Source organism: Scyliorhinus torazame, chromosome 1 (genome assembly GCF_047496885.1).
Source record: "Scyliorhinus torazame isolate Kashiwa2021f chromosome 1, sScyTor2.1, whole genome shotgun sequence".
In the NCBI taxonomy this organism is placed as follows: domain Eukaryota; kingdom Metazoa; phylum Chordata; class Chondrichthyes; order Carcharhiniformes; family Scyliorhinidae; genus Scyliorhinus; species Scyliorhinus torazame.
Window position 1 is genome coordinate 315,060,634 of NC_092707.1, and position 26,105 is coordinate 315,086,738.

Below are 26,105 nucleotides of genomic sequence, written 5' to 3' on the forward strand. Positions count from 1 at the left end.
GCCCTCCTCCAGTCCTCACATGCTCCCTATTGTTGTGTGCGCGCTTCTCCTGTGGGGGGGGGGGTTGGTGGCAGGGGTAAAAGGCAACAATGTTAGGCAGGTATATGAATGCACGCCATCGGTTGCGCGTGCATTGCAGAGGTTAAGGTGAGGGCTGGATTCACTTGGGGATATGGGGGGGGGATATGGGGGAGGGGGGATATGGGGGAGGGGTGGATATGGGGGAGGGGGGATATGGGGGAGGGGGGATATGGGGGAGGGGGGATATGGGGGAGGGGGGATATGGGGGAGGGGGGATATGGGGGAGGGGGGATATGGGGGAGGGGGGATATGGGGGAGGGGGATATGGGGGAGGGGGGATATGGGGGAGGGGGGATATGGGAGAGGGGGGATATGGGGGAGGGGGGATATGGGGGAGGGGGGATATGGGGGAGGGGGGATATGGGGGAGGGGGATATGGGGGAGGGGGGATATGGGGGAGGGGGGATATGGGGGAGGGGGGATATGGGGGAGGGGGGATATGGGGGAGGGGGATATGGGGAGGGGGGATATAGGGGAGGGGGGATATAGGGGAGGGGGGATATGGGGGAGGGGGGGTATGGGGGAGAGGGGATATGGGGGAGGGGGATATGGGGGAGGGGGGATATGGGGGAGGCTCACCCTGCCTGCTCTGACGAGGTCGTTCACCTTCTTGTGGCACTGGGTGCCTGTCCGTGGTGTCAGGGCCACAGCGGTGACGGCCTCTGCCACTTCCCTCCACAGACGCCGGCTGTGGCGTGGGGCAACTCTGCGGCCGTGCCCGGGATACAGGGCGTCCCTCCTCTGCTCCACCGCGTCCAGGAGCGCATCCACATCGCGTGACTCGAACCTCGGGGCTGAGCGACGGCCAGCCATCCAGTCGGGTGTTGCGGTCGGGTGTTGCGGTCGGGTGGGGGGAGCAGCGCGGCCTTATGAGCCGTCACGCCGTGCAGCGCGTATGACGCTGCACGGCGTGAACCACTGCGCAAGCGCGGATCCCATTACGTCGCTACTAGCCCATTTTGGCCCGGAGACTATCGACCCATTTTTCTGACGTGACGCAAGTGGGATTTGCGCCGTTTTTTGCGCCGATCGGCGGACTTTCCGCCGATAACGGAGAATTTCGCCCGAGATTTCGGCATGGGGCTGCGGAGAATTCAGCCCCAGGTCTCCTCCGATGAGCTGGATGTGGGGGGAGAGTGGGGTTGGCCAAGGCAGGCATGGGAGACCGCATGATGCACCGGTGCTAGCCCTGATGCGCCAGGGCTAACGCGCACGACGCGTTTTGATTGCTTCCAGGTTCACAGACTAGGGCGGGGATTGGTCAGGGGCACGGATACCACATCCCAACATCTTCCCCCCCCCCCCTCGCCCTTGGTCTGGCCACCCCCTCGCCCGCAGACCGCATGATACATACCTGCAGCACTACAGGGGGCGGGTTCTGGGTTGGCAGTAACACCGGGTCTGGTCCATGGGATGGAGGATGATGATGGCCCGCTCTGTGATGAGCTCGGTGCTCTGCATCGTTTGACAATGTCTGAGTCTTGCCCACGGTAACTCTTTCCACCGTCCACCTGGGTGATCCCTGCATGCGAGCTGGCCATTCAACCATACGGTCCCATCGAATCCATGGGGTGTCGGGGACAGCCGGGGGGGGGGGGGATGGGGAGCCGAGGCCACCCACAACATCCACCCATCCTCTCACCCCTCTCCTCTTAAGCCCTCTCTGTTCAGCTCAAACGAGCCCAACCCTCACACCAATCAAAGCGTACAAAGGCAGATTGTAACAAAATGCGCACAAATATTTGCAGAAACGTGCTCTAGCCCCTTTAACGAAACTGTGCCAACCTAACTGGTGTTTACGTTTCTGGGTCCTAACGCTACATCTAGGTGGATCCACAGACAGTACATTAGAAGTGGAGGCAGCCTGCTGGGATTCGCGCCCTGTAACCTGGGTCTCCATTGGCAGTTCAGGGGCAACCAGGCCTGGATGGGTCGATGCTACTCAGGTGTCCCAGGTGGCATGGTACCACCCTGTTCTGCCCCCTATCCACCGGATGCGCCCGGAACCGGGAGTAAGGGGACGGGAAAGAGTCCAGGAGTCACCTGCAGGGGCCCATCACTTCCTCCTCTCTCGGGGTGCCCGATGGCTCCCAGGCACTCCATGGGACGGGCGTGCGAGCAGAGCCATCCCCTGAGGCTCCCCCACCACCTGGTGCTGTCAGTTCTGGAGACCCGCTTTGATCGCGGCCAGGGTCTGCATGCTCGTGGCCATGGAGCACAGGGAATGGACCATCGGCGACTGGTACTGCGCCACATCATCCATTGACTGTGCCACGACCTGGGTCTGTGTCACATCAGCCAGAGACTGTAGCATTTCCCTCTGTGACTGGGCCTCCCGTGATTCAGCGGCCATTCCAGCAAGTGGTCATGCTGGAGCCCATTAGTACTCCTTTTTGAAAAACATGAACCTGATAGAAGGGCTTCTGCAGGGAGCCGAGTAGCCATCTTTGTTTACAGGTAAAGAGACCTGGGGTGCTGGGCTTGCCGTCCGAGTGCTCAGCAGAGGGTGGAGGACCCTCAGCTGGTGGGGGGGTGAGCACCCTCTGCAGGGGTGGGCCATTATGTGAAGGGGGGGGGAGGCGCTGAGGGGGGAATGCATGCAACATCACCATGACAACCCCAGGATCGTGTGTACCTGTTCCGGGGACAACCTATGTCCCTGTCCATCTGCTCCACTGGTGACTCCCACCAACTGCCGAGGTCTCTGGCAGTGCGGCTGAAGGCTATTGCTAATAGGGAATTGGCAATCGTCATTAAGTGAGCACTTCACACAAGTGTATTTCCGTGGGTGGTTGGGAATCAATACCTAGCATCCCAATCAGACCGTGATGCCTGGATAGTGTGCCTGAACACTGCCAGAGACAACACCAATCACGCAGCAGCCAAAATCCGAACACCCAAGAGATGAGACACAGCTTCAGGGACTTGTCCACAGCCGGAAGGTGGGCGAGTACCACTGGGAGGGGACCAGTGCCCAGTCCAGGTGACGTTATGTGCTGGTGTCTCGGGTGCAGGATCTGGGGTCTGGTGAGGGGGGCCTACTGAGGCTGGGAGTGCGTGGGCAGGACGTTCCGGGATGGGGGAGGGGGGGAATTAATGTGGGCATGGAGGGTCCTGGGGTGGGGGTCACCGCTGTTTGCCAGTCTAAAACCCTCTCTCAGTTCCTTACAGATATTGAACGGTATGGATGGTATTTTGGATGCCACAGAACACGGCCTAGTGGTGCTGCTCGTAGGCCGGGCGGTCAGATGTCGGAAATGGCGTCAGCAGCAATGTCTATGGATGCTCAAGGCAGCGGCCCAGGTGCAGGATCCCACTCCACACTGACCACCTATCAGGGTGGACCCAGAGGAGGAATCCCACGATGGCCCAGGATGTACACGTGTTGTTGATTGTTTGAACAAATGACAGACAGGGCATGCAATAGGATACTCCACCTTAACAAGGTGACAGGCAGCACTTGTGCCATGTCCTCGTGGACTTGGCACCACTTAGACGAGGAGGATTCCCGCTCCAAGTGGCCGTCAAGATCACTGAAAACGTGAACTTTTACGACTCGGGATCATTCCAGGGCTAGAGCGGGGACCTGTGTGGCATCTCACAGGCCAAAGCCCACAGGTGCATCTGACAGGTCACAGATGCCTTGTTTGCTGAGGCGGAAAACTACATTGGCTTTGACGTGGGCCAAGCCCAACAAGATGCCCGAGCAGCAGGATTCTCCGCCATCGTCAGGATGCCCCAGGTCCAGAGGCTAATCGACTGCACGCATGTCGCCTTGCATTCACCGGGCATCTGGGAGTGCCCTACGTTAACAGGAAGGGGTTTCAATCCCTGAACATTTAGCTCCTGTGTGACCACCACATGACGATCATGCATGTGTGTGCACGCTTCCCAGGGAGTGAGCACGACAGCTACATCCTGGGGCAGTCGGTCATCCCAGACTCGAGGACCACCCCAGGTTGGGCGGCAGGCTCTTGGTACCTGCTGAGGACCTGGCTAATGACACCAGTACAGAGGCTGGAGATTGAAGCGGACACCCGATATGATGAGGCCCAAGTGGCCACCCAGGCTGTCATTGAGCGGTGCATCGGACTGCTCAAAATGCGGTCCAATGCTTTGACCATTCCGTGCCCTGCAGTACACCACCCGGAGGGCCGCCCACTTTGTGGTGGTCTGCTGTGTCCTCGACAACCTGGCACAGCAGCTGGGCAACATGCTGGAAATTGGGAATGAGGAAAATGCGCCCACCTCCGAGGAGGAGGATGAGAAGGAGGATGAAGACGATGTGGCGGCGCCGGACCAGCAGGGCTGGAGGACGATCCTGAGGAGGAACCGGAGGACAGGTTGGAGGCTGCAGGACAGGCAGCAGAGGCGTGGGTCCGGCAATCCCGCAGGGCCAGGGAGGCCTTCATACTTGCCCGCTTCACATAGGACGTGGCCTGGTCCGTCATCGATTCCTTACCCACTCCCCAACCCCATTTCCCACCCTACCAGAGCCTGTGTCACATCACTCCAGGGTGCTAGGACTGTGTCGGCACTGTCAACAGGTCACTGTCGAGGGCAGGGAGGTGATGATAACCTGTAGAAAGCTGAGCGCCAGTGCTCCTCAATCTATGCCAGTCTGACCCCTGCTTGTCTGCTGAGTGCTCGTTCGCACCCATCACCTACACGTATGATGGGGGGGGGGGGGGGGGGGGGGAGAGATGCCTGGAGAGATGGCCCAAGGGTTTGGAGGTTAGGCCGCATTGCAGAAGAAAGTGACAGAGGCATCATACTGCTTGTGGTAAAGGGTTTTTTATGCGTCACAGCTGTCGCACAATTCCCCATAATTCCCCATTCTCCCCAACACGCCCTCACCTTTTACCTCCTACCCTGCCATTGCCTTCAATGATCCTCAATGTGCCTAACTTTTCTTGCTCTACTGCTACGTCCAGGCGTGTCCCCAGGATGCACATCTGAGGAGGAGGCAGCCAGCTACTTACCACGTCCCGTGGCCTTCGATGCCCCTGGCGGGCATCCTTTGGGGGCTCTGGGGACGAAGGGTCCTGGCGCATTTGTCGAGGGCACTCGCACAGCTGTGCCGGCATCCCGTGTGGTGATTTCAAAATGCTGCCTCATCAGAGCTGTCGAACCCGGGGGAGCTGGTGGCCACCATCCCCACTCCATGGGACCGGTCTGGGTTGGCACCCAACACCCTCTCCTCCTGCTCGGTGCCATAGGGCCCCGGGGTACGCCTCGGGGCGGAGGAGCAGCTGGTTCCAGCCCCGGCTGCCCCAGCATCATCTGGCTCTGCTAGCCCTGGCGGCTACCCGATGTCTGCACCATCGTGTCGAAGCCCTCAGCCATTCCCATCTGAGAACGGTACATGCCCACAGCACCTCATCAAGATCAGTCTGGCACTGGCTCACATCCACCAGCGAGTTGGACATTCTGCCGAGGCCGTCACCAACTGCGCAACGCCTTGGACACCTCCACGAATGGTGCTGACGTTGTGCACCAGGCTTTGCACTGCAGTCGCCACTCTAACAGTGTTGGCCTCAGTGCCAAGCATTCCCGGCGACATCTCGTGCACCCTTAGCCTCTTGCACTCCTCCAATCGGCTATGGACCTGCTGGAATGTCGCTGACATAAGGGCAGCATGGTAGTACAATGGTTAGCACAGTTGCTTCACAGCTCCAGGGTCCCAGGCTCGATACCCGGCTTGGGTCATTGTCTGTGTGGAGTCTGCACGTTCTCCCAGTGTGTACGTGGGTTTCCTCCGGGTGCTCCGGTTTCCTCCCGCAATCCAAAGATGTGCAGGTTAGGTGGATTGGCCATGATAAATTGCCCTTAGTGTCCAAAAAGGTTAGGTGGGGTTACATGGTTACAGGGATAGGTTGGAAGTGTAAATGGGATGCTCTTTCCAAGGGCCAGTGCAAACGCGATGGGCCAAATGGCCTCCTTCTGCACTGTAAATTCTATGATCCCCCTCTGAATGTCCCCGCCGTCGCTAACGTCTCAATTAGCTCCAGGTAACCCTGTTCCAGACTCCGCATCTGACTGGGACCAGCTGGGACCTGGGATCCAGCAGTCCTCTGACTGCTGTCTTGTCTGGGGGTTCCTGTCCCCACCTGATGCGTGGTGCTCATCAGATTGTTCCCCAGAAGCCTGACACTAATTTGTCCCACCGAGGTGCGTGTATCTCGCTGGTTGAGGTGGGGTTGCGTCGATTGTGGCATCCTCGGAACTCTGCTCTAAGGTGGTCTCATGGGAGGTAGGGGAGAGGCCCGCCCTGGATGGGCCTGCGCCGTTGGCTGGAGGACCTGTGGGAGAATAGACATGTGGTCAGTGGGAGGGATGAGACAGTCAGAATGGCAATACCAACTCATATGTGACAGGTCCTCCGGGTGGAGCCCAGTGTATCCTTACCTCTGCGGCATGCGCTGACCTCCGCATTGGTGACCGCTCTGACCTCGGCCACCCCCATCACGTTCTGGGCCTATTCCTTGAAGGTGGTGAGGATTCATATGTCTGGCACCCCTCCATCAGTCTGGGCCCTCTCCCGGCGATTGTGCGAGAGCATTGGTGTCAATTCTCCCATGCTGCCTGGTATCGGTTGCTGACCTTCTTACGACACTGGAGGCCAGTCCTCCTGGTCACACTCCCTGAGCTAACAGCCGCTGCCACTTCGTCCCAGGTGGCACTGGATGCCCTGTGGCTCACCCTCCGGGACCCTCAGGAAACAGGACGTCCCTCCTGGCCTCCACCAAATTGTGTATCCTCCCCAGGTCTGTATCCCCAAGTCGTGGGGCCGGTCATCTCGGCGCCATGGCTGCGAGTTGAGTGGGGTTGGCTGTGCAACTGATGTTTAAGTGCTGCTCGACATTGTTAGCATGGGGGCTGGCGAGCCCTCATTTACGGCGAGAAGACCGTGGGTCCTCATTAAGTGGACCAATTAACGTTGAATAGAGTTCCTGGCCCCACCGGGCCGAGCAGCGGGAAGCTTGCGGCAGATCCCGCTCGCTACCACAATTAGAAATCTTTCTGGAAATCGCGCCCTATAATCTTAATTACCACTTCATTTTTTTTCTGAATAATTAGAGACTGGCACTGTAAATTATTGTAAAATTGTTATAAAACTATTGGCACCCTATTGTGTTGCAAAGATCTACAGTTTTTCAGGTTCTTCACATTCTCTGCGGTCACTACGAAGCATCTTACCTGCAGTCATCGCCACCAGCACTTATAACATATTTGTCATCATGTGAAAAGCGTACATTGGTCACATGAGCAGAATGACCAAAATAACGCTTGTGTTTTGCCTGTCAAAAAACAATCAAAAGAAAAAATGCAAGATTACTCATTAATAGTTCAAAACCACAGCATTGAAAATATAAAACCCACAATTCTTTGGGCCCTGTTCTGCCATCAATGCAGAGGGGTGGGACTTCCAACTGCCCGTCTGCTACATTTCTAACTCCATCAAGGCCAGGTTTGTTCACAGGCAACCACAGCCTTTGTGGTGTTAGTAGGGTGTCACAGTGAAGGAAAGGGGCCAGAAATTGTGTAGCAACATCTTACAAGGTGGGGCCTGAAAGTGGCTACAGATGTTTTTAAATTGTAAGAAATCAAAGTTGCCGCTTCTCTCATGGAAAATGATTTTGCTGCAAAGGGAACAGAGCTAGTTACATTTGTGACAGGTGATAAGATCACAACATGTCTCTTGCATAAACTTTGTGCATGTAAATTTGACGTTAGAATGTTGAGGAATGATCAGATTTTGATCTTTAAAGTAATACAAGGATTTGATAGGGTAGATGCAGGGGGTGGGATTCTCTGAAATGGAGGCAGAGTGTCCGCGCCATCGTGAACGCTGTCGCGTTTCACGACTGCGTGAAACGGGCGCGGGCACTACCGATTCTGGCCCCCATAGGGGGCCAGCACAGCGCTGGAGCGGTTCACGCCGCTCCAGCCTCCCTTCCCGGCGCCGCGCCAACCCGCGCATGCGCAGTGGTGCCGCGCCAACCCGCGCATTCGCGGGGGACTTCCTCAACGCGCCGGTCGCGAAGCAACATGGCGAGAGGGGGTTCAGGGGCCGGTCGCGTAACAAAATAGGGCCGATCGGTGGGCTACGATCGCGGGCCAGACCCCATCGGAAGGCCCCCCCGGTGAAGGAGCCCCCCCTCCACCCATACAGGTTGCCCCCCGACCCTGCGCGCAGAGTTCCCGCCGGCTGCGAGCAGATGTGGACGGCGCTGGCGGGACTCTGCTGTTTCCGCGCGGCTGCTCGGCCCATCAAGGCTGGAGAATCGGCGGCCCGGCCTGCGGACAGTGGCCCGTGACCCGCACCACGCCAAACGCGCAAGTGCAAATGGCGCCGATTCTACGCTCCACGGAGAATCTCGTGCCGGCGGCGTGGCGCGGTTGCGGCGATTCTCCGGCCCGGCGTGGGGCTTGGAGAATCCCGCCCCCTGTATATGTCCGGGGCTCGGAGAATCCCGCCCCCTGTATATGTGCGAGGCTCGGAGAATCCCGCCCCCTGTATATGTGCGGGCTTGGAGAATCCCGCCCTTGTATATGTGCGAGGCTCGGAGAATCCCGCCCCCTGTATATGTGCGAGGCTCGGAGAATCCCGCCCCCTGTATATGTGCGAGGCTCGGAGAATCCCGCCCCCTGTATATGTCCGGGCTCGGAGAATCCCGCCCCCTGTATATGTCCGGGCTCGGAGAATCCCGCCCCCTGTATATGTGCGGGCTTGGAGAATCCCGCCCCCTGTATATGTCCGGGCTCGGAGAATCCCGCCCCCTGTATATGTCCGGGCTCGGAGAATCCCGCCCCCTGTATATGTGCGGGCTTGGAGAATCCCGCCCCTGTATATGTCCGGGCTCGGAGAATCCAGCCCCTGTATATGTGCGAGGCTCGGAGAATCCCGCCCCCTGTATATGTCCGGGCTCGGAGAATCCAGCCCCTGTATATGTGCGGGGCTCGGAGAATCCCGCCCCTGTATATGTAAAGTGGAGCAAAGTCTTAAAAGTTAATCTTGGCCATTTCAGAGTGATATCCACATGCACGTTTTCACATAAAACACAGTGGAACATTGGAAGTCTCCCCAAATGGTTACAGATTCTGGGTCAATTGAATTTTTTAAAATTGAGAGCGATAGATTTCTGGCAAGGAATAATAGAGCTAAAAGGGGCTAAATAAAGTTGAAGTGCAGACCAGGTCTGAATTAATTGAATGGCTGAACAGGTTTGAGGAGCTGAGTGGCTACTCCTCTGCCAAGTTCACCTCTTCCAATCACTTTCACATGGATGGGGCAGGCACAAGAAACATTTCCCCGGTTGTGATGGAGTTTGGCACCATAGAAAAAAGGCATTGGACAAACTGAGTCTTCAACTCAAATCCTGCCCCAGACAAATTGGTTACACTGCTCCTGCCATCTTAACCAAGGTCCAGGAGTTTCAGGCTCTAAACGTTTTCTAAGATCTTTTGTGTCGGTGGTAGTGCCATAATCAAGTATCTGGCTATATATGAAATTTACATCAAAAATTTATAAAAAAGACTTGCATAAATAACTTACGACTGATATTTCAGCTTAAGGATTAAAATTTCACTTACATATTTTTCAGTACAAGGAAAATCAAAAAGCTTCACCAAACCAAAGTCATCCCCAGTCACTAAGTTTAACCCAGCATGTGATACACAAGCACAGTTGACATCTGCTTTATCAGCATTTCGTGGCCAAATTCCAAGGACCTCATCTCCTAGAATGCTATTCAAAGAGATGAAAAACACATCAAAAAAATGAAAACATTTCTATCATAAAGTTTGCATTATTACACAGCCTCCACAATATTAATACTTGCTTTTCAATTCATACCAAGGGCTGGAATGACCTCCGTGTTACCTCTCCTTCAAAGGTTGCTCTCTCCTCTTTTTAAAATGCCTTGGTTCTTAAAAGTCTTTTTAAACTTAAAATAAATTGTGAGGGGTTTGCTTCCTCTTTCTTTTTGGTGTCATGTTGCATTATCACCTATATCGCCCCTCATGTAGTGCTTTCTGTTGTGAGGATCCTGCTGAGAGTCCCAGCATGCATAGGTTATCACCCTCAACCCATGAAATTGGGCAAGTCACAGTGTAGTTTGTCTAGCTGGAGAAAGTCATGTCCCTCCTCTAGACAGGAAATTCTAGACGAATATATAACAGACATGTACCACTAAAATGTTTCTGCATTTCTGAATTTAAATCTCCACTGCTGCAAAATTCAGTTATCTCATTTGGAATAAATTATGCTGCTGATGTAGTGGATAAAAATTCATTCAGCATTAACAAAATTCTATTTGGTACTGAAAAATCATGTCAGAAGTTGACTTGTTCATGTCGGTAATGGAAATATTTTAGTGATTTACCTTTGGTCCTTAACTGATGGAATTCTGCAGTTATTCTTCAAACAATTTTAGAGGACCAATTTTTGAACATTGGTCCCATCTCCTCCAAGTTGGATAATGGGAGCAAATACATTTGACATTCCTTTTAAGAAAGTTATATTAGACAAAATAAAATACATTTTAAACAATAAAAATAGAAAGCAAAGAATGGGGAAAGCAGAAACCAAAAAATAACAAAAATGTATTGCTCGTAAATTAACACTGTTTAATACGTTTGCTGATATCAGTGTGCAAACAATCCAGGAATTTGTTGTGAGGAAAGTATACCTCATAGGTGTTGCTCTGCCATACGCTTTGGGAAAATGAGAGCTTGCCATCAACCTCTCTTGAGGCCCATATTTTCATCCCTGGGTTGGATGTGCAGAGTTGGGAGATCTCCCGGCCCAGCGGACCCAACCTTTAGAAATGGCTGCCTGCAGCTCGAGTGTTTTCTTGGGGAGGCAAGGGGGCAGGCTGAAATAGGATTCAGGACAGGCTACCAAGAACATGGCGGGCTGGGTGCATGGGCTATCTCTGACCTCTGACACTGTTTAATTTTTTTAATATCCTCCATCCTTCCCATACTCTCAATGCCTCATCCATGCCAACCTATGCCAACCCAAGCTCCCACTCAAACTTCATGGTTCCTCATGATTCCTATGCCACTCTATGTTTCTCTACCCACCTAACATGGCTCTGATATCCCCTATGCCAACTCAAGCCCCCCACGCACCACGTTTTACCCATACCTCCTCCATGCCAGCTCACCTAGTAGTTTTGATCACCTCCTGAATAGTTTTGACAGCTTTGAAAATTCTTGGGCAGCAGCGACACTTCCTGCACGGATTTAACAGTTCCTGAACAGCTGGACAATTTTGATGAGTTTGTGCATAAGAAGTGCACAACTATGTTTAATTCTAACATTCCTAAAGGTGTCCCTGGACCCTTTGCAAAGGAGTACCATACCTCTCCAAAAGGGTACCCACCAAGTTCAGACCCCCTCTCACCTGGTCTGCCCTGTGGAATCTGTGATTCACACAACCAGGGTTCAAATGCCAGAAGTCAGTAGAGGTACCTGATGATTTAAATAGACAGCTGCCTCTGCGATTCACACCTGTATTCTGGCCAACTCTAGTCCCACCCTCGCAAAGATGGGAAAAGCCAGGTTCAGAGGCAGGACTTAGAAAATATGGCCATTTCAGGGATTTTTGCCGTGATGGAGAGCCTCTCCATTGTTGAAAAAATCTGGACCTGAGAGATTCCAGACGGTGCTATATTTGCACAGTTTGAACAAATTAAACTGGCCAAGGAAAAGTTACATTCGTACTTAACCATGTAAGGGCGCTTTCAATGAAGAAAGTTGCTACAATGTTGTTCAACCTCCATATCCTTAAGCCTTACTGGTTAAGGAGGTAAACCATTAGTCTTGTTATTTACCACAGTCACAGATGCCCCCATTCTCTTTACTGCATCCTCATCAGCTATGCTTTCAGTAACTTTCAGGACAAATATGTTTCAAGCGGAGAAACAAATGGAGCACACAATAGATGCACCTCAACAGCAAAACCTAGGTTGATGGATTAAAATTCTTTAAATTAACTTAAAATATCAGTGGTTCCTTTTTAAGTAACAGGTTACTATAACAGTGTAAAATTATTTCTGGAAAAATCAGTAGCTGTTTTTCTGTAAAATAGATTTTATTAGTGTCACAGTTTGTGAGCTCAAAACTTGTTCTACATAAAGTGACAAATACTGGGAATCTTGAACAAAAGCAGAAAATGCTATGAATATAGGGCAAGTCAGTCAGAGTTGTCAGTGGTTTTGAAGAGACTATTCATGAGAATTATCATGACCAGGCAAGAGAACACTTTTATAGATTTATAAAATCAAAAAAGGAGAGAACAGATGAAAAGATCATATATCAGTTAGTGGGAAGGCGAATAATTTTATCATCTGTACACGCAACTAAAACGTTGATTGTGAAAAATTTATATTCTCTAAGATACAGTAGTGTTAGTCACTTCCATTAGCACTGTCAAATATCCAACTATACAACAGTGCACCCTAGGGGTGTAACATAAACTTCATATATACTTGATTTTATTGTCTTATGCTCGGGTGTCCCTCAATTGGCTGCAGCACTGTGGTTAGCAGTGTTGCGTCACAGCACCAGGGACCCAGGTTCGATTCCCAGCTTGGGTCACTGTCTGTGCAGAGTCTGCACGGTCTCCCCGTATCTGTGTGGGTTTCCTCTGGGTGCTCCGGATTCCTCCCACAAGTCCTGAAAGACGTGCTGTTAGGTGAATTGGACATTATGAATTCTCCCTCAGTGTACACGAACAGGAACCGGAGTGTGGTGACTAGGGGATTTTCACAGTAACTTCATTGCAATGTTAATGTAACATTGTGACACTAATAAAGATTATTATTAATTTTATTTCAGCTGGACTAAAATATTTGTAATATTTCAGGCCAGTTACACATTGTTAGGTTGTTTTATTTCACAGGTGAAGACACATAGAAAAAGGTTATGATCAAAATCAGTTCAATAGTATAACCTGTCTTCATGTAATAATGCAAAATAATGAACATATCATACTTCAACAATTCAGTAGGTTCTCCTGCTTTACTTTAATAAACTAGCCAGAGGGCAGTACGGTGGTGCAGTGGTTAGCATTGGGACTGCACGCTGAAGACCTGGGTTCGAATCCCGGCCCTGGGTCAATGTCCGTGTGGAGTTTGCAAAATCTCCCCATGTCTTCGTGGGTTTCACCTCCACAACCCAAAGATGTGCAGGTTAGGTGGATTGGTCACACTAAATTGCCCCTTAATTGGAAAAAAAAATAATTGGGTACTCTAAATTTATAAGAAGAAATAAAAATAAACTAGCCAGAAATTCCGACCGGAATACTCCGGTCGTTGCGATTCAATTTTCCCGGCGGCAACACACCCGCCAGCGGGTTTCTCAGCGGCGTAGGTGGTTGCAATAGGAAAACCCATTGACAAGCGGTGGGTAGATAGAATCCCGCTGCCAGCTCAACCGTCTGAGGAACACGCGGCTGGCGGACCGGAGAATCCCACCCATCAATTTCAGTGAGACGTAAAAAGGAAATGGTGCATAATTTGTCCATGACACACTTTGGTTTTCTTTCCATTGGCAACTGATCCACTACTACCTATTCATGCACTCACCAAGATTGAAAGTTTCACACTGAATAAAGTCCTGCATTCCTTTTCTTTGCTTATTCAAGCTGCCCTGTCAATTTTCTGTTTTAAAACCTGACTGACTTCAAAGTCTTTGTCGAAGCTGAACAATTCCCTTCACATCTGTCTTTCTATCTCCCTCTGATCACAACCAAAAAGGAACAAAAGGTGAAAAATTGCCTCAGCTATTGTGCTGTCACATTTTCCAACCAGCTGATGTGATGCCAGGATTCCAAATTTAGTCGAAGAATGCACAAACAGCCTCTTTGCTGCTCACTCTGCAAATAACAAGCATGGAGCTGAAAGATAGGCTTTGCATTACTGTTCCTTAAAGATTCAGGCAAGGTAATTTTATGGGATATTTTCTACTGCACAGTGATTGTAAGTACTCTGGAGTGTCACTATGGAAGTGTTTTAGAAAGTTCCTGAATTTTCCAAAGAATGTTGCCACATTCTCACAGCAGGGAACAAATGAATAGCTGACCTGTCCCCCCAAAAAGCTGCAACGGATATGGGAAGAGCTGTGCCTTTAAGTTTGCAGGATGACAGGGAGATGGAGTAGTGGCTGCGGAGAAGGCAAGCTCTGTGCAATGCCCTCTGTTGAGATAGTGCAGGAGTCCTCCATGCTTCATGATAGTAACTGGAGGTTGTCAGGGAGACCAGTCAATGCACCTAAGCATTTATGCTTCACCCGTCTGCCATCTCATCCTGCGATGAGCCAAACTATTCTTTACCTCTCACTTGGCTGCCGGCCACTTGTGCCTGCAACTCACCACAAGATCCAAATTCTATGCTCGCCTCCAAAGTATATGCAGTATCTGAGTGTCAAGCTGTGAGTGTGTGATCAAATGATGAGGCCTCTTCATTGGTGCTGTACAGATGTTTTCTTTCCTCCTCGGCTCATGTGGCTGGGTGGGTGCCAGTTTTTGTGTGAGGAACTCAGAAGGGGAGGAATAATTTTGGAGAGGTGGGGGAGGGGGTTACAAAACAAGGGAAGAGGGATTCTCCATTGGCCGACGCCAAAATTGCGAAACGTGATCGGGCGGAGAATCGGTTCCGACTCCAAATTCGCAGCAAGCGCCAATTTGATGCCAAATTGCAATTCCCCGTCACCTCGACAACAGCATCAATGCATACGGAATGCATGTACAGTAAACACAATTTGCATATCATTAGTGCAAACCGGTAATCTCCAGGGCCTCCTCCGATGGACCGAGTTCCCACTGATGTGGTTCACTTGTTGTGATGAATGGTTACTGTACCCTTAACACCATGTAGGTGATGCCCCTTTAAGACCGGGTTTGGAACCCTGGGGGACTCAGCCTCTGGCTCCGCCCACCAGGGAGCCGTACATAAGGTGACACCCTGTAGGCGGCACTCAGTAAGTACACGTCTCTGTAGCTGGCTAGTTCTCTGCTTATTAAAGCCTTCATTTACCATTCCACACTCTCGTGTCATTATTGAGGGGACTCCAATTTATTGAGCATACTACGTTAGGATGGACGCCGGTCTCAAGCCAGAAAAGCTCAACCTGGAAGCACGGGCACTGGAGGCCAAAGAGATTTTTAAGTACTGGCTCTGCTGCTTCGACGCCTACCTAGAATCCTCAGAAGCTCCCGTCCTAGGGCCTCGCAAGTTGCGCCTACTCCATGCCCGGGTGAGCCATTAAATCTCTGCCATGATCAAGAAGGCGACCACTACATTAAAGACCCAGGAGACTGAGCTCCGCATGGTGGAGCAGAAGGTGACAGATATTGAGGACGAGATCCTGGGCCTGGCAGTTAAGGCTCAGGCGCACGAGGCACTTCATAAAAAGTGTACTGAAAGATCGAGGCCCTAGAAAACGGAGCGCGAAGGAAGAACCTTCGGATACTAGGTCTCCCTGAGGGTGTGGAAGGAGTGGACTGTGGAGAGTACGCAAGTAAGATGCTGAGCTCACTGATGGGTGCTGAGGCCCCTGCAGGCCTCATGGAGGTGGAGTGGGCAAATCGGATTCCGGCGAGAAGACCAAAAGCGGGAGAACCACCGAGGGCGATAATCGTGCGATTTTACCGCCTTAAGGTCCGAGAAGAGGTCCTGAGATGGGCTAAAAAGGTGCGGAGTAGCAGATGGGAGAATGCTGTGGTACGGATATACCAGGATTGGAGTGCGGAGGTGGCGAGAAGGAGGGCGAGCTTCAACCGAGCCAAAGAGGTGTTGCATAAAAGGAAGGTGAAGTTTGGGATGCTGCAGCCAGCAAGACTATGGGTCACGTATCAGGAGAGACACCATTATTTCGAGACGGCGGAGGAAGCATGGTCCTTCATCAAAGAAGAGAAATTGGACCGGAACTGAGGGACTGATGCTGCAGGAAATGTTATTGTTATTGTTTTTGTTAATGTTACGGTGGAAGTTAATTGAGAAGTAAACAGGGAAGGGGGGAGACATTGGGGAAATGTGGGCGCTGGTGAGGGGGGAAAGATGGGACATAGTCGGAGAATGGGGAAGGAGAGGGGGAGGGGAAAGGGAGCTGCGCCATAAGAGGCGGGTCAGGTAAAGGGATGTTCCCGCGCCAGAAAGAATAAGGCGGGAAGACAGGCGCAAGGCGGATGGGAGTTCCCCCACACGGGGGGGGTCGAGGAGTGAGCAGGAGTAGCCGGGGTCAGTTGAAGTCAGCTGACTTACGGAAGTGATATGGGGGGAGCAATCATGCTAGATAGGGATCTAGCCGGGGGGGGGGGGGACAACTGGGTTGCTGCTGCGGAAATCCAAAAGGAAATGGCTAAAGAGTGGGTGGGCGGGGATGGTGTGCGACGCTGGGGGAGCGAGCGGGAGCGCGGAGGCGGGATATGGGACTGGCCTAGAGAAGGTAATGGCTAGTCGACACGGGAGGGGGGCAGGTAGCCCCCTAGTGAGGCTGATCACGTGGAACGTGAGAGGCCTGAACGGACCGATAAAAAGGGCCCGAGTGCTCGCGCATTTGAAAGGACTAAGGGCAGACGTGGTTATGCTCCAAGAGACGCACCTAAAGGTGGCGGACCAAGTTAGGCTAAGGAAAGGATGGGTGGGACAGGTGTTCCACTCAGGACTGGACGCCAAGAACAGAGGGGTGGCCATTTTGGTGGGGAAACGGGTAGCATTTGAAGCAAAGAACATCGTAGCAGATAGCGGAGGTAGATATGTAATGGTGAGTGGTAGGCTGGACGGAATGGAGGTCGTGTTGGTTCATGTGTATGCCCCAAATTGGGACGATGCGGGATTCATGAGACGGATGCTGGGGCGTATACCGGACCTGGAGGTAGGAAACTTGATTTTAGGAGGGGACTTTAATACGGTGCTGGACCGGGGCTAGATAGATCCAGCTCAAGGACCGGAAGAAGGCCGGCAGCGGCCAAGGTACTGAAGGGGTTTATGGACCAAATGGGGGGGGTGGATCCATGACGATTTCTTAGACCTAGGGCTAGGGAGTTTTCCTTCTTCTCCCATGTCCATAAAGTGTACTCCCGGATAGATTTTTTTGTGTTGGGAAGGTCGTTGATCTCTAGGGTGGAAGAAGCTGAGTACTCAGCGGTTTCGGATCATGCCCCACATTGGGTGGACCTGGAAGTAGGAGAGGACAGGGAACAGAGAACACTCTGGCGATTAGATGTGGGACTGATGGCAGATGAGGGAGTGTGTGCAAGAGTGCGGGGGTGTATTGAGAGATACCTGGAGGTCAATGACGACGGCGAGGTCCCTGTGGGAGTGGTCTGGGAAGCATTAAAAGCGGTGGTCAGAGGAGAGCTGATCTCTATTGGGGCCCACAAAAGGAAAACAGAGGCCAAGGAAAGGGAAAGATTGCTGGGGGAGATTTTAAGGGTGGACAGGGAATTTGCAGAGACCCCGGAGGAGGAATTGTACAGGGAGAAGAGACGACTCCAGACGGAGTTTGACCTTCTGACCACCAGAAAGACGGAGGTACTGTGGAGGAAGGCACAGGGGAGGAGGTATGAATATGGGGAAAAGGCTAGTCGCCTGTTGGCGCATCAATTGCGAAAGAGGGCAGCAGCGAGGGAGATAGGAGGAATTAGAGACGAAAGGGGAGACACGGTGCGAAGGGCAGGAAAGATAAATGAGGTGTTCAAGACCTTCTATGAGGAACTGTATAGGTCTCAACCCCCAGAGGGAGAGGAGGGGATGCGGCAGTTCCTGGACCAATTGAGGTTCCCGAAAGTGGAGGAGCAGGAGGTGGCAGGCCTGGGGGCGCCGATTGAGGTGGACGAGGTTATTAAGGGACTGGGAAGCATGCAAGCAGGGAAGGCCCCGGGGCCAGACGGGTTCCCGGTGGAATATTACAGAAAATATGTGGATTTGTTGGCCCCGTTGATGGCGAGGACGTTCAATGAGGCCAGGGAAGGGGGGACTCTACCCCCGACGATGTCGGAGGCGACGATATCGCTAATTTTGAAGAGGGACAAAGATCCGTTGCAGTGCGGGTCCTATAGACCTATTTCACTATTGAACGTGGACGCCAAATTGCTGGCAAAGGTACTGGCATCGAGGATAGAGGACTGTGTCCCGGGGGTGGTGCACGAAGACCAGACAGGGTTCGTAAAAGGGAGACAACTGAATGTTAACGTGCGACGACTATTAGGGGTGATAATGATGCCCCCAGTGGAGGGGGAGGCAGAGATAGTGGCGGCAATGGACGCAGAGAAGGCATTTGATAGGGTGGAGTGGGAGTATTTATGGGAAGTGTTAAGGAGGTTTGGGTTTGGGAACGGGTTTATTAGCTGGGTTAGACTTCTTTATGGGGCTCCAACGGCAAGCGTAGTTACAGGTCGACATAGATCGGAGTATTTCCGATTATATAGGGGAACAAGACAGGGATGCCCGCTGTCTCCATTGTTGTTCGCGTTGGCAATTGAACCTCTGGCCATGGCGTTGAGAGACTCCAGGAAATGGAGAGGGGTGATTAGAGGGGGAGAAGAACACCGAGTCTCGTTATACGCGGATGACCTATTGTTATACGTGTCGGACCCAGCGGGGGGGATGATAGAGGTTATGCAAATTTTGAGGGCATTCGGGGAATTCTCGGGGTATAGGCTAAACATGGGGAAGAGTGAATTATTTGTGATACATCCAGGGGACCAGAGTAGAGAGATAGAAGGCTGACCGCTAAGGAAAGTGGAAAGAAACTTCCGATACCTGGGGATTCAGATCGCTAGGAACTGGGGAACCTTGCACAGACTTAATCTGACACGGCTGGTAGAACAAATGGAGGAGGACTTCAAGAGGTGGGACATGCAGCCTCTATCGCTGGCGGGCAGGGTGCAAGCAATTAAGATGATGGTCCTCCCGAGGTTCTTATTTGTATTTCAATGTCTCCCTATACTAATCACCAAGACCTTTTTTAATAAAATAGATAGGAGCATCACGAGCTTCGTGTGGGCAGGGAAAGTTCCGAGAGTAAGGAGGGACAGAGGAGGACTGGCACTACCGAACTTGGGTGATTACTATTGGGCCGCCAATGTGGCAATGATACGTAGATGGATGATGGAGGGTGAGGGAGCGGCGTGGAAAAGACTGGAGAGAAAGTCCTGTAAAGGGACGGATTTAGAGGCGCTGGTGACGGCGCCGCTACCGTTCTCACCTAAAAAGTTTACCATGAACCCGGTGGTGGCGGCAACACTGAATATCTGGGGACAGTGGAGGCGACAGAGAGGGGTGCGGGGAGCCCTGGTGGGGTCCCCTATCAGGAACAACCATAGGTTCGCCCCAGGAAGAATGGATGGAGGATTTCAGAGCTGGTACTAGTTGGGAATTAGGAAGGTGGGAGATTTATTTATAGATGGGACTTTTGCGAACTTGGGAGCATTGGAGGAAAAGTATAAGTTGCCCCGGGGAAATTTCTTGCGATATATGCAGGTGAGGGCGTTTACTAGACAACAGGTGAGGGAATTTCCGTTGCTCCCGACACAGGGGATACAGGACAGGGTGCTTTCAGGGGTGTGGGTCGGAGAGGGCAAGGTGTCAGAGATTTATAGAGAGATGAGGGAAGAGGGGGAGGAGTCAGTGGGCGAACTAAAAGGAAAGTGGGAAGAAGAATTAGGGGAGGAGATAGAGGAGGGTATGTGGGCTGATGCCCTAAGCAGGGTAAATTCCTCTTCCTCATGCGCCAGGCTTAGCCTGATTCAATTTAAGGTGCACACATAACGGGGGCAAGATTGAGCAGGTTCTTAGGAGTGGAGGACAAATTAGGGAGGTGTGGCGGGAGCCCGGCAAACCACGCACATATGTTTTGGGCGTGCCCGGCACTGGAAGGGTATTGGAAGGGAGTGACGGGAATGATTTTGCAGGTGGTGAAGGCCCGGGTCAAACCAGGCTGGGGGTTAGCTCTATTTGGAGTTGCGGAAGAGCCGGGAGTGCAGGAGGCGAAAGAGGCCGATGTCGTGGCCTTTGCGTCCCTAGTAGCCCGGCGCAGGATCCTACTCATGTGGAAGGAGGCGAAACCCCCCGGACTGGAGGCCTGGGTAAATGATATGGCGGGGTTCATTAAACTGGAGCAGATAAAGTTTGCCCTGAGAGGATCGGCTCAAGGGTTCACCAGGCGGTGGCAGCCATTTCTCGACTACCTAGGGGAACGTTAGAGGGAAGACAGATGACCAGCAGCAGCAACTCAGGGGGGGGGGGGAGTTTAGTTTAGTTTAGGTCAATAGACAATGGGGTTTTGTTACCTGTGTATTGTTAAAAATTTCTGTTTTGTTATTGTTTCGTTTGCTTTGTAAGAGGGAAAAATTGTCGTTTGGAAAACATTTTCAATAAAATATATTAAAAAAAAAAGAAGGCGACCACTTACAACGAGGCGATCGAGATCCTGCGAAAGCGTTTCGTCAAACCCACAAATGAGGTACATGAATGGCACCTGCTCTCTACGTGCCGGCAGCGCTCAGAGGAAACGCTGGACGAGTACATGGAAAAGCTCACTGCGCTCGCCAGGAACTGCAACCATCAGGATGTGACAGGGGAAGTCCACGTGAACCTGCACATCTGAGACGCCTTCGCGTCCGGCATCCGTTCGACCTATATCAGACAGCGACTCATCGAAAATGGAGCTAAAGACCTTCAGGACACGGTAACGCTCGCCACCTCACTGGAAGTGGCCTGTCACAACCTAGGCATGTATCCCGCGGACCCTGCGAGCCCCCCTCGGACTACCCCAGACTCGGCCACGCTACGGGCCTGCGCCTTGCGGCAACCCGCCCAGACCAGGGGCACACCGTGCTATTTCTGTGGGCAGAGCCAGCATCCACGTCAACGCTGCCCAGCCCGCTCTGCCATCTGCAGCGACAGCTGAAAGAAGGGGCATTTCTCGAGGGTCTGCCTGGCCAGGCCCAAGGCCCAGAAACAAAACGCTCACTAGGCCCGAAAATCGAGCTCACAGGCCCGCAGGCCCCACAATGCGGCTGCGCACCGGCCAGACACGCCCCTTTCTGGCACGTCATCGGCCTCGTGCAAGTCATGGGGGTGGCCATCTTGGCAGCGGCCATCTTCTAGACCCGACAGGTGCGACCGACGGCAGCGGCCATTTTGTGAATCCGACTCGGCGGAGGACTCGGACTACCTGCAACTGGGAGCGATCACCCTTGATCAATCGCAGCCAAAGCACCTGCGGAACTCCATGATGCAGGTCCAGATCAACGAGCGCGACATTCCCTGCCTCTTCGACTCCGGGAGCACGGAGAGCTTTGTCCACCCAGAAATGGTAAGGAGCTGCTCCTTGCGCACCTATCCCGCTTCCCAAACCATAGCCCTCGCCTCCGGGTCCCACTCGGTCCAAATCAAGGGGTATTGTATTGCGAATCTCGCGATCAAGGGCGCCGAATACGCTTGTTTCAAGCTCTATATCCTCCCTCACCTCTGCGCCCCCCTGCTGCTCGGTCTGGATTTCCAATGCAGCCACCGAAGCCTGACCCTGAAGTTCGGCGGACCCTTGCCCCCCCCTCACTGTATGCAGCCTTGCAACACTGAAAGTTACACCCCCTTCACTATTCGTGAACCTCACTTCCGACTGTAAGCCCGTCGCCACCAGGCGGCAGTACAGTGCCCCAGATATGGCTTTTATCAAGTCAGAGGTCCAGCGTTTACTGGAAGAGGGGGTCATCGAGGCTAGCAACAGCGCCTGGAGAGCACAAGTGGTGGTAGTACCATCCGGGGAAAAGAAACGGATGGTCGTGGACTACAGCCAGACCATAAACCGCTTCACGCAGCTCGATGCGTACCCTCTTCCCTGCATAGCAGAGATGGTCAATCGGATCACTCAATACCGTGTATTCTCCACTGTCGACCTAAAATCCACCTACCATCAGTTCCCTAGCCAACCGAAAGAGCGCCTCTATACTGCTTTCGAAGCAGCCGGCCGGCTTTTTCACTTCCTCAGGGTCCCCTTTGGCGTCACAAATGGGGTCTCCGTCTTCCAGAGAGCGATGGACCAAATGGTATACCAGTACAGCCTGCGGGCTACTTACCCGTACTTGGACAATGTCACCATTTGCGGCCATGATCAGCAGGACCATGACGTGAACCTTGAAAGGTTCCTTCAGACCGACCGGGCCCTCAACCTGACCTACAAAAAGGAAAAATACATTTTCCACACAACCCGACTAGCCATCCTTGGCTACGTCGTGGAAAACGGGGTCCTAAGTCCTGACCCCGACCGCATGCTAGGAACTCCCCTCCCCCGTAGCCTCAAGGCCCTCAAACGGTGCTTGGGGCTTTTCTCCTATTACGCCCAGTGGGTCCCCAGATATGCGGACTAAGTCCGCCCACTCAAAGACCACGACATTTCCTCGGATGGCTGAGGCCTGGTCGGCCTTCAATCGCATCAAGGCCGACATCACCAAGGCCGCTATGCACGCGGTGGACGAAACCATCCCTTTCCAGTAGAGAGCGATGCGTCAGACATCGCCCTGGCTGCTACCGTCAGGCAGGCAGGCAGGCCAGTAGCATTCTTCTCCCGGACCCTCACCGCCTCCGAGATTCGGCACTCTGCAGTCGAAAAGGAGACACAAGCCATTGTGGAGGCTGTGCAGCACTGGAGGCACTACCTAGCCGGTAGGAGGTTCACCCTCGTTACCGACCAACGGTTGGTAGCCTTCATGTTTGATAACGCACAACGGGGCAAAATTAAAAATGATAAAATCTTGACGTGGAGGATCGAACTCTCCACCTACGCGTACGATATTAAGTATCGTCCAGGGGAGCTCAACGAGCCCCCAGATGCCCTGTCCCGCGGCACGTGCGCCAACACGCAGGAGGATCGCCTGCAGGCCATCCACGATGACCTCTGTCACCCAGGGGTTACCCGGCTCGCCCACTTTATCAAGTCCCGCAACCTACCTTACTCCACCAAGGCCATGACTTGCCAGATCTGTGCGGAGTGCAAACCGCACTTCTACCGGCCAGACAAGGCTTGCCTTGTAAAGGCCTTGGGGCCCTTTGAGCGACTAAGCGTGGACTTCAAAGGTCCCCTCCCGTCCACCAACCGCAATACCTACTTCCTAACCGTCATCGACGAGTTCTCCCGCTTCCCATTCGCTGTTCCATGTCCCGACATGACCTCGGCCACTGTGATAAAGGCACTGCACAGCATCTTCACCCTGTTTGGTTTCCCCACTTATATCCACAGCGACCGGGGTACATCGTTCATGAGTGATGAGCTGCGTCAGTATCTGCTCAGCAAGGGCATCGCCTCGAGCAGAACGACCAGTTATAACCCGCGGGGAAACGGGCAGGTGGAGAGGGAGAACGCGACAGTTTGGAAGGCTGCCCTTCTGGCCTTACGGTCGGGAAGTCTCCCAACCACCCGCTGGCAGGAGGTCCTCACCGATGCCCACTACTCCATTAGGTCGCTCCTCTGCATGGCCTCGAATGAGACCCCTCACAACCGCTTGTTTGTCTTCCCCAGGAAGTCCACCTCTGGGGTCTTGCTTCCACCTTGGCTGACGGCTCCGGGACCTGTTCTTCTCCGGAGGCACGCGAGGAGCCATAAAACGGATCCCCTGGTTGAGAGGGTCCAACTGCTGCATGCGAACCCCCGATACGCCTATGTCATGCATTACTACGGCAGGCAAGACACGGTTTCCCTCCGGGATCTGGCACCCGCTGGTGCCCCCACTGACGTCCCCTCCCTCGCGGTTTCCCTACGGGACCTGGCACCCGCTGGTTCCCCCACCGATGCCCCCCCCCCCCCCGGTAGACACCGACCATGCCCCCCCCCCCCCCCCCCAGCGCCCCCCCTTCCACACTCCCCGCCGGCGCCGGCACCGCTACCCCCAGCCCCAGCTATTCCCCCTGCCCCCCGACCCTCTACCACGACCCGGACGAAAGCTCCGACCACTGTGCTCCCGGATGTACCCTCACCAATGACGTCCGTGCCCGCCACACCACCGCCCGAGGTGAGAAGGTCGATGACGACTATCAGGCCGCCGAAAAGAATAGACATGTAATTCCACTTCACCCCCGACAGACTTTGCGTTTTTTTTTAAACAGGGGGTGAATGTGATGAATGGTTACTGTACCCTTAACACCATGTAGGTGATGCCCCTATAAAACCGGGTTTGGAACCCTGGGGGACTCCGCCTCCGGCTCCGCCCACCAGGGAGCCGTATACAAGGTGACGCCCTGTAGGCGGCACTCAGTAAGCACTCTGCTTATTGAAGCCTTCATTTGCCATTCCACACTCTTGTGTCGTTAGAGGGTACTACACTTGTGCTTTTAAAAATCGTGACTGATGAAGGAGTAGGATACAGAGAGGAGCGACCGTGGGCTGCTGAGCCATACACTGGCAGGCTGGCTGGGGTGGGGGGGGGGCGGCCTGCCAGGGCCAGGGGAGGTGACGGGGGAAAGAGGCCGAGCATCCGGGGTGACCCCCCCACAGGACTGGGCCGGTGTCCAGGCGTGGACTGCCATTACACCAGCCATCTTGCTGTGCACCCACTGGCCCCTGGTTCTGCAGAGTGACACCAGCCGTATGGACCCCCACCGCCCCCACTCGACCCTCAGCCACAGACCCCCCACCACCCATCGCTGGCAGTCCACCCAGAGCAACACGCACAGTAGCCCCTACAGGGGCCGTGGAGCATACCGTTGGCGAAGGCAGTGCCAGCCCACAGTACCCCTGGAATCAGTGACGGGACCCAGGGCCGGAGGTCCCCACGGTGCTGGCCACCGACAAGGCCAGGGGTGCGGGGGAGTGATGGGGACATGGGGGGCATAGCCCACGGTGCCAACCAAGCCACCATGTAGCCTGATGGACCTGGTTGGGCAGGGGGGCACGCACCATGCTAACATGTCGACCTTTCACCCCCTGCACACAATGGATGTTGGAATTCCACCAGCAATGGTGGGCTTCCTGCTAGTCGCCACAGCCCTGGGGGATGCCCTGCGGCTGTATGAGCTGGAGCTGCTCGAGGGTATGGGGAGTATGGGGGGCTTCTGGTGGCCGTCATGGTGATGGTTGCCTTGAACTTTTACGTGACGGACTCCTTCCAGGCACCGAGTGGGACCTGTCCGGGATCTCACAAACCTCGGTGCACAGGTGCATCTATGCCGTCACGGAGGCCCTATATGCCCAGGCGGCTCAATACATCCATTTCAATGTGGACCGAGCCCACCAGTCTGCCCGGGCGGTGGGGTTCGCTGCCATCGCCAGGATGCCCAGCTCCAGGGGGTGATCGACGGGATACATAATCGTCCTTCGAGCAACTGCAGATGACAGTCCACTCTACACAAACCGAAAGGGATACCACTCAATGAACGTGCAGCTGATATGTGACCATCAGTTGTGCATCATTCACGTCTGTGCCCAATACCTGGGCAGTGTAACCCGGCTGGGGGTTGGCTCCTGGGTGAGCCCAGCACACCCACAACATCCACCCATTCCCCACCCACTACAACCCCCCGCACCATCTCTCTGGCCAGCCCAGACCAGCCCACCCTCACACCCATCAGCACTGACGCAGGTTGTAACAGTGGTAACAAGTGTTTAACGTGAACAAATATTTACAGATTTGTGCCCCATCCCCTATAACTAAACTGTGCCCTGCACATGTGCCAACTTAACTGGTGTCGAACTTTCTGGCCTTACGGGCCCTAATGCCAAGTACAGCAGGAATGGAGGCGGCCTGTTGTGATTCCTGTCCTGCAACCTGGGTCCCCGTTGGCAGGCGTCGTCTGGGGCGACTGGGCCTGGCTGCTCCGCGGGCGTCCCAGGTGGCATGGTGCGGTGTTCCGGCACCTCCCCTGCGGGAGTCACCGGCATGGGCCCCATCACCTCCTCCTTCCTCGGGGTGCCCGATGGCCCCTGGGCTACTTCATGGGACGGACTGCATGCAGAGGTATTCCCTGAGGCTACACCGCCACCTGTCGCTGCCAGTCCTGGAGGCCCGCTCTGGT

General features: G+C 53.7%; 1 protein-coding gene across 2 annotated transcripts in view; it reads right to left on the reverse strand.

Annotated features, from left to right (window-relative positions):
* The window catches only part of LOC140424335 (echinoderm microtubule-associated protein-like 6), a 755,202-nt gene that overhangs the window by 13,989 nt on the left and 715,108 nt on the right, over window positions 1-26,105 (reverse strand). For both annotated transcript variants that reach the window (XM_072507857.1, XM_072507856.1), the window contains 2 exons: window positions 9,679-9,832; window positions 7,282-7,382 (listed from right to left, as the gene is read on the reverse strand). In XM_072507857.1, coding sequence (XP_072363958.1) covers window positions 7,282-7,382; window positions 9,679-9,832 — 255 coding nt within the window. The remainder of the gene's footprint in view (window positions 1-7,281; window positions 7,383-9,678; window positions 9,833-26,105) is intronic.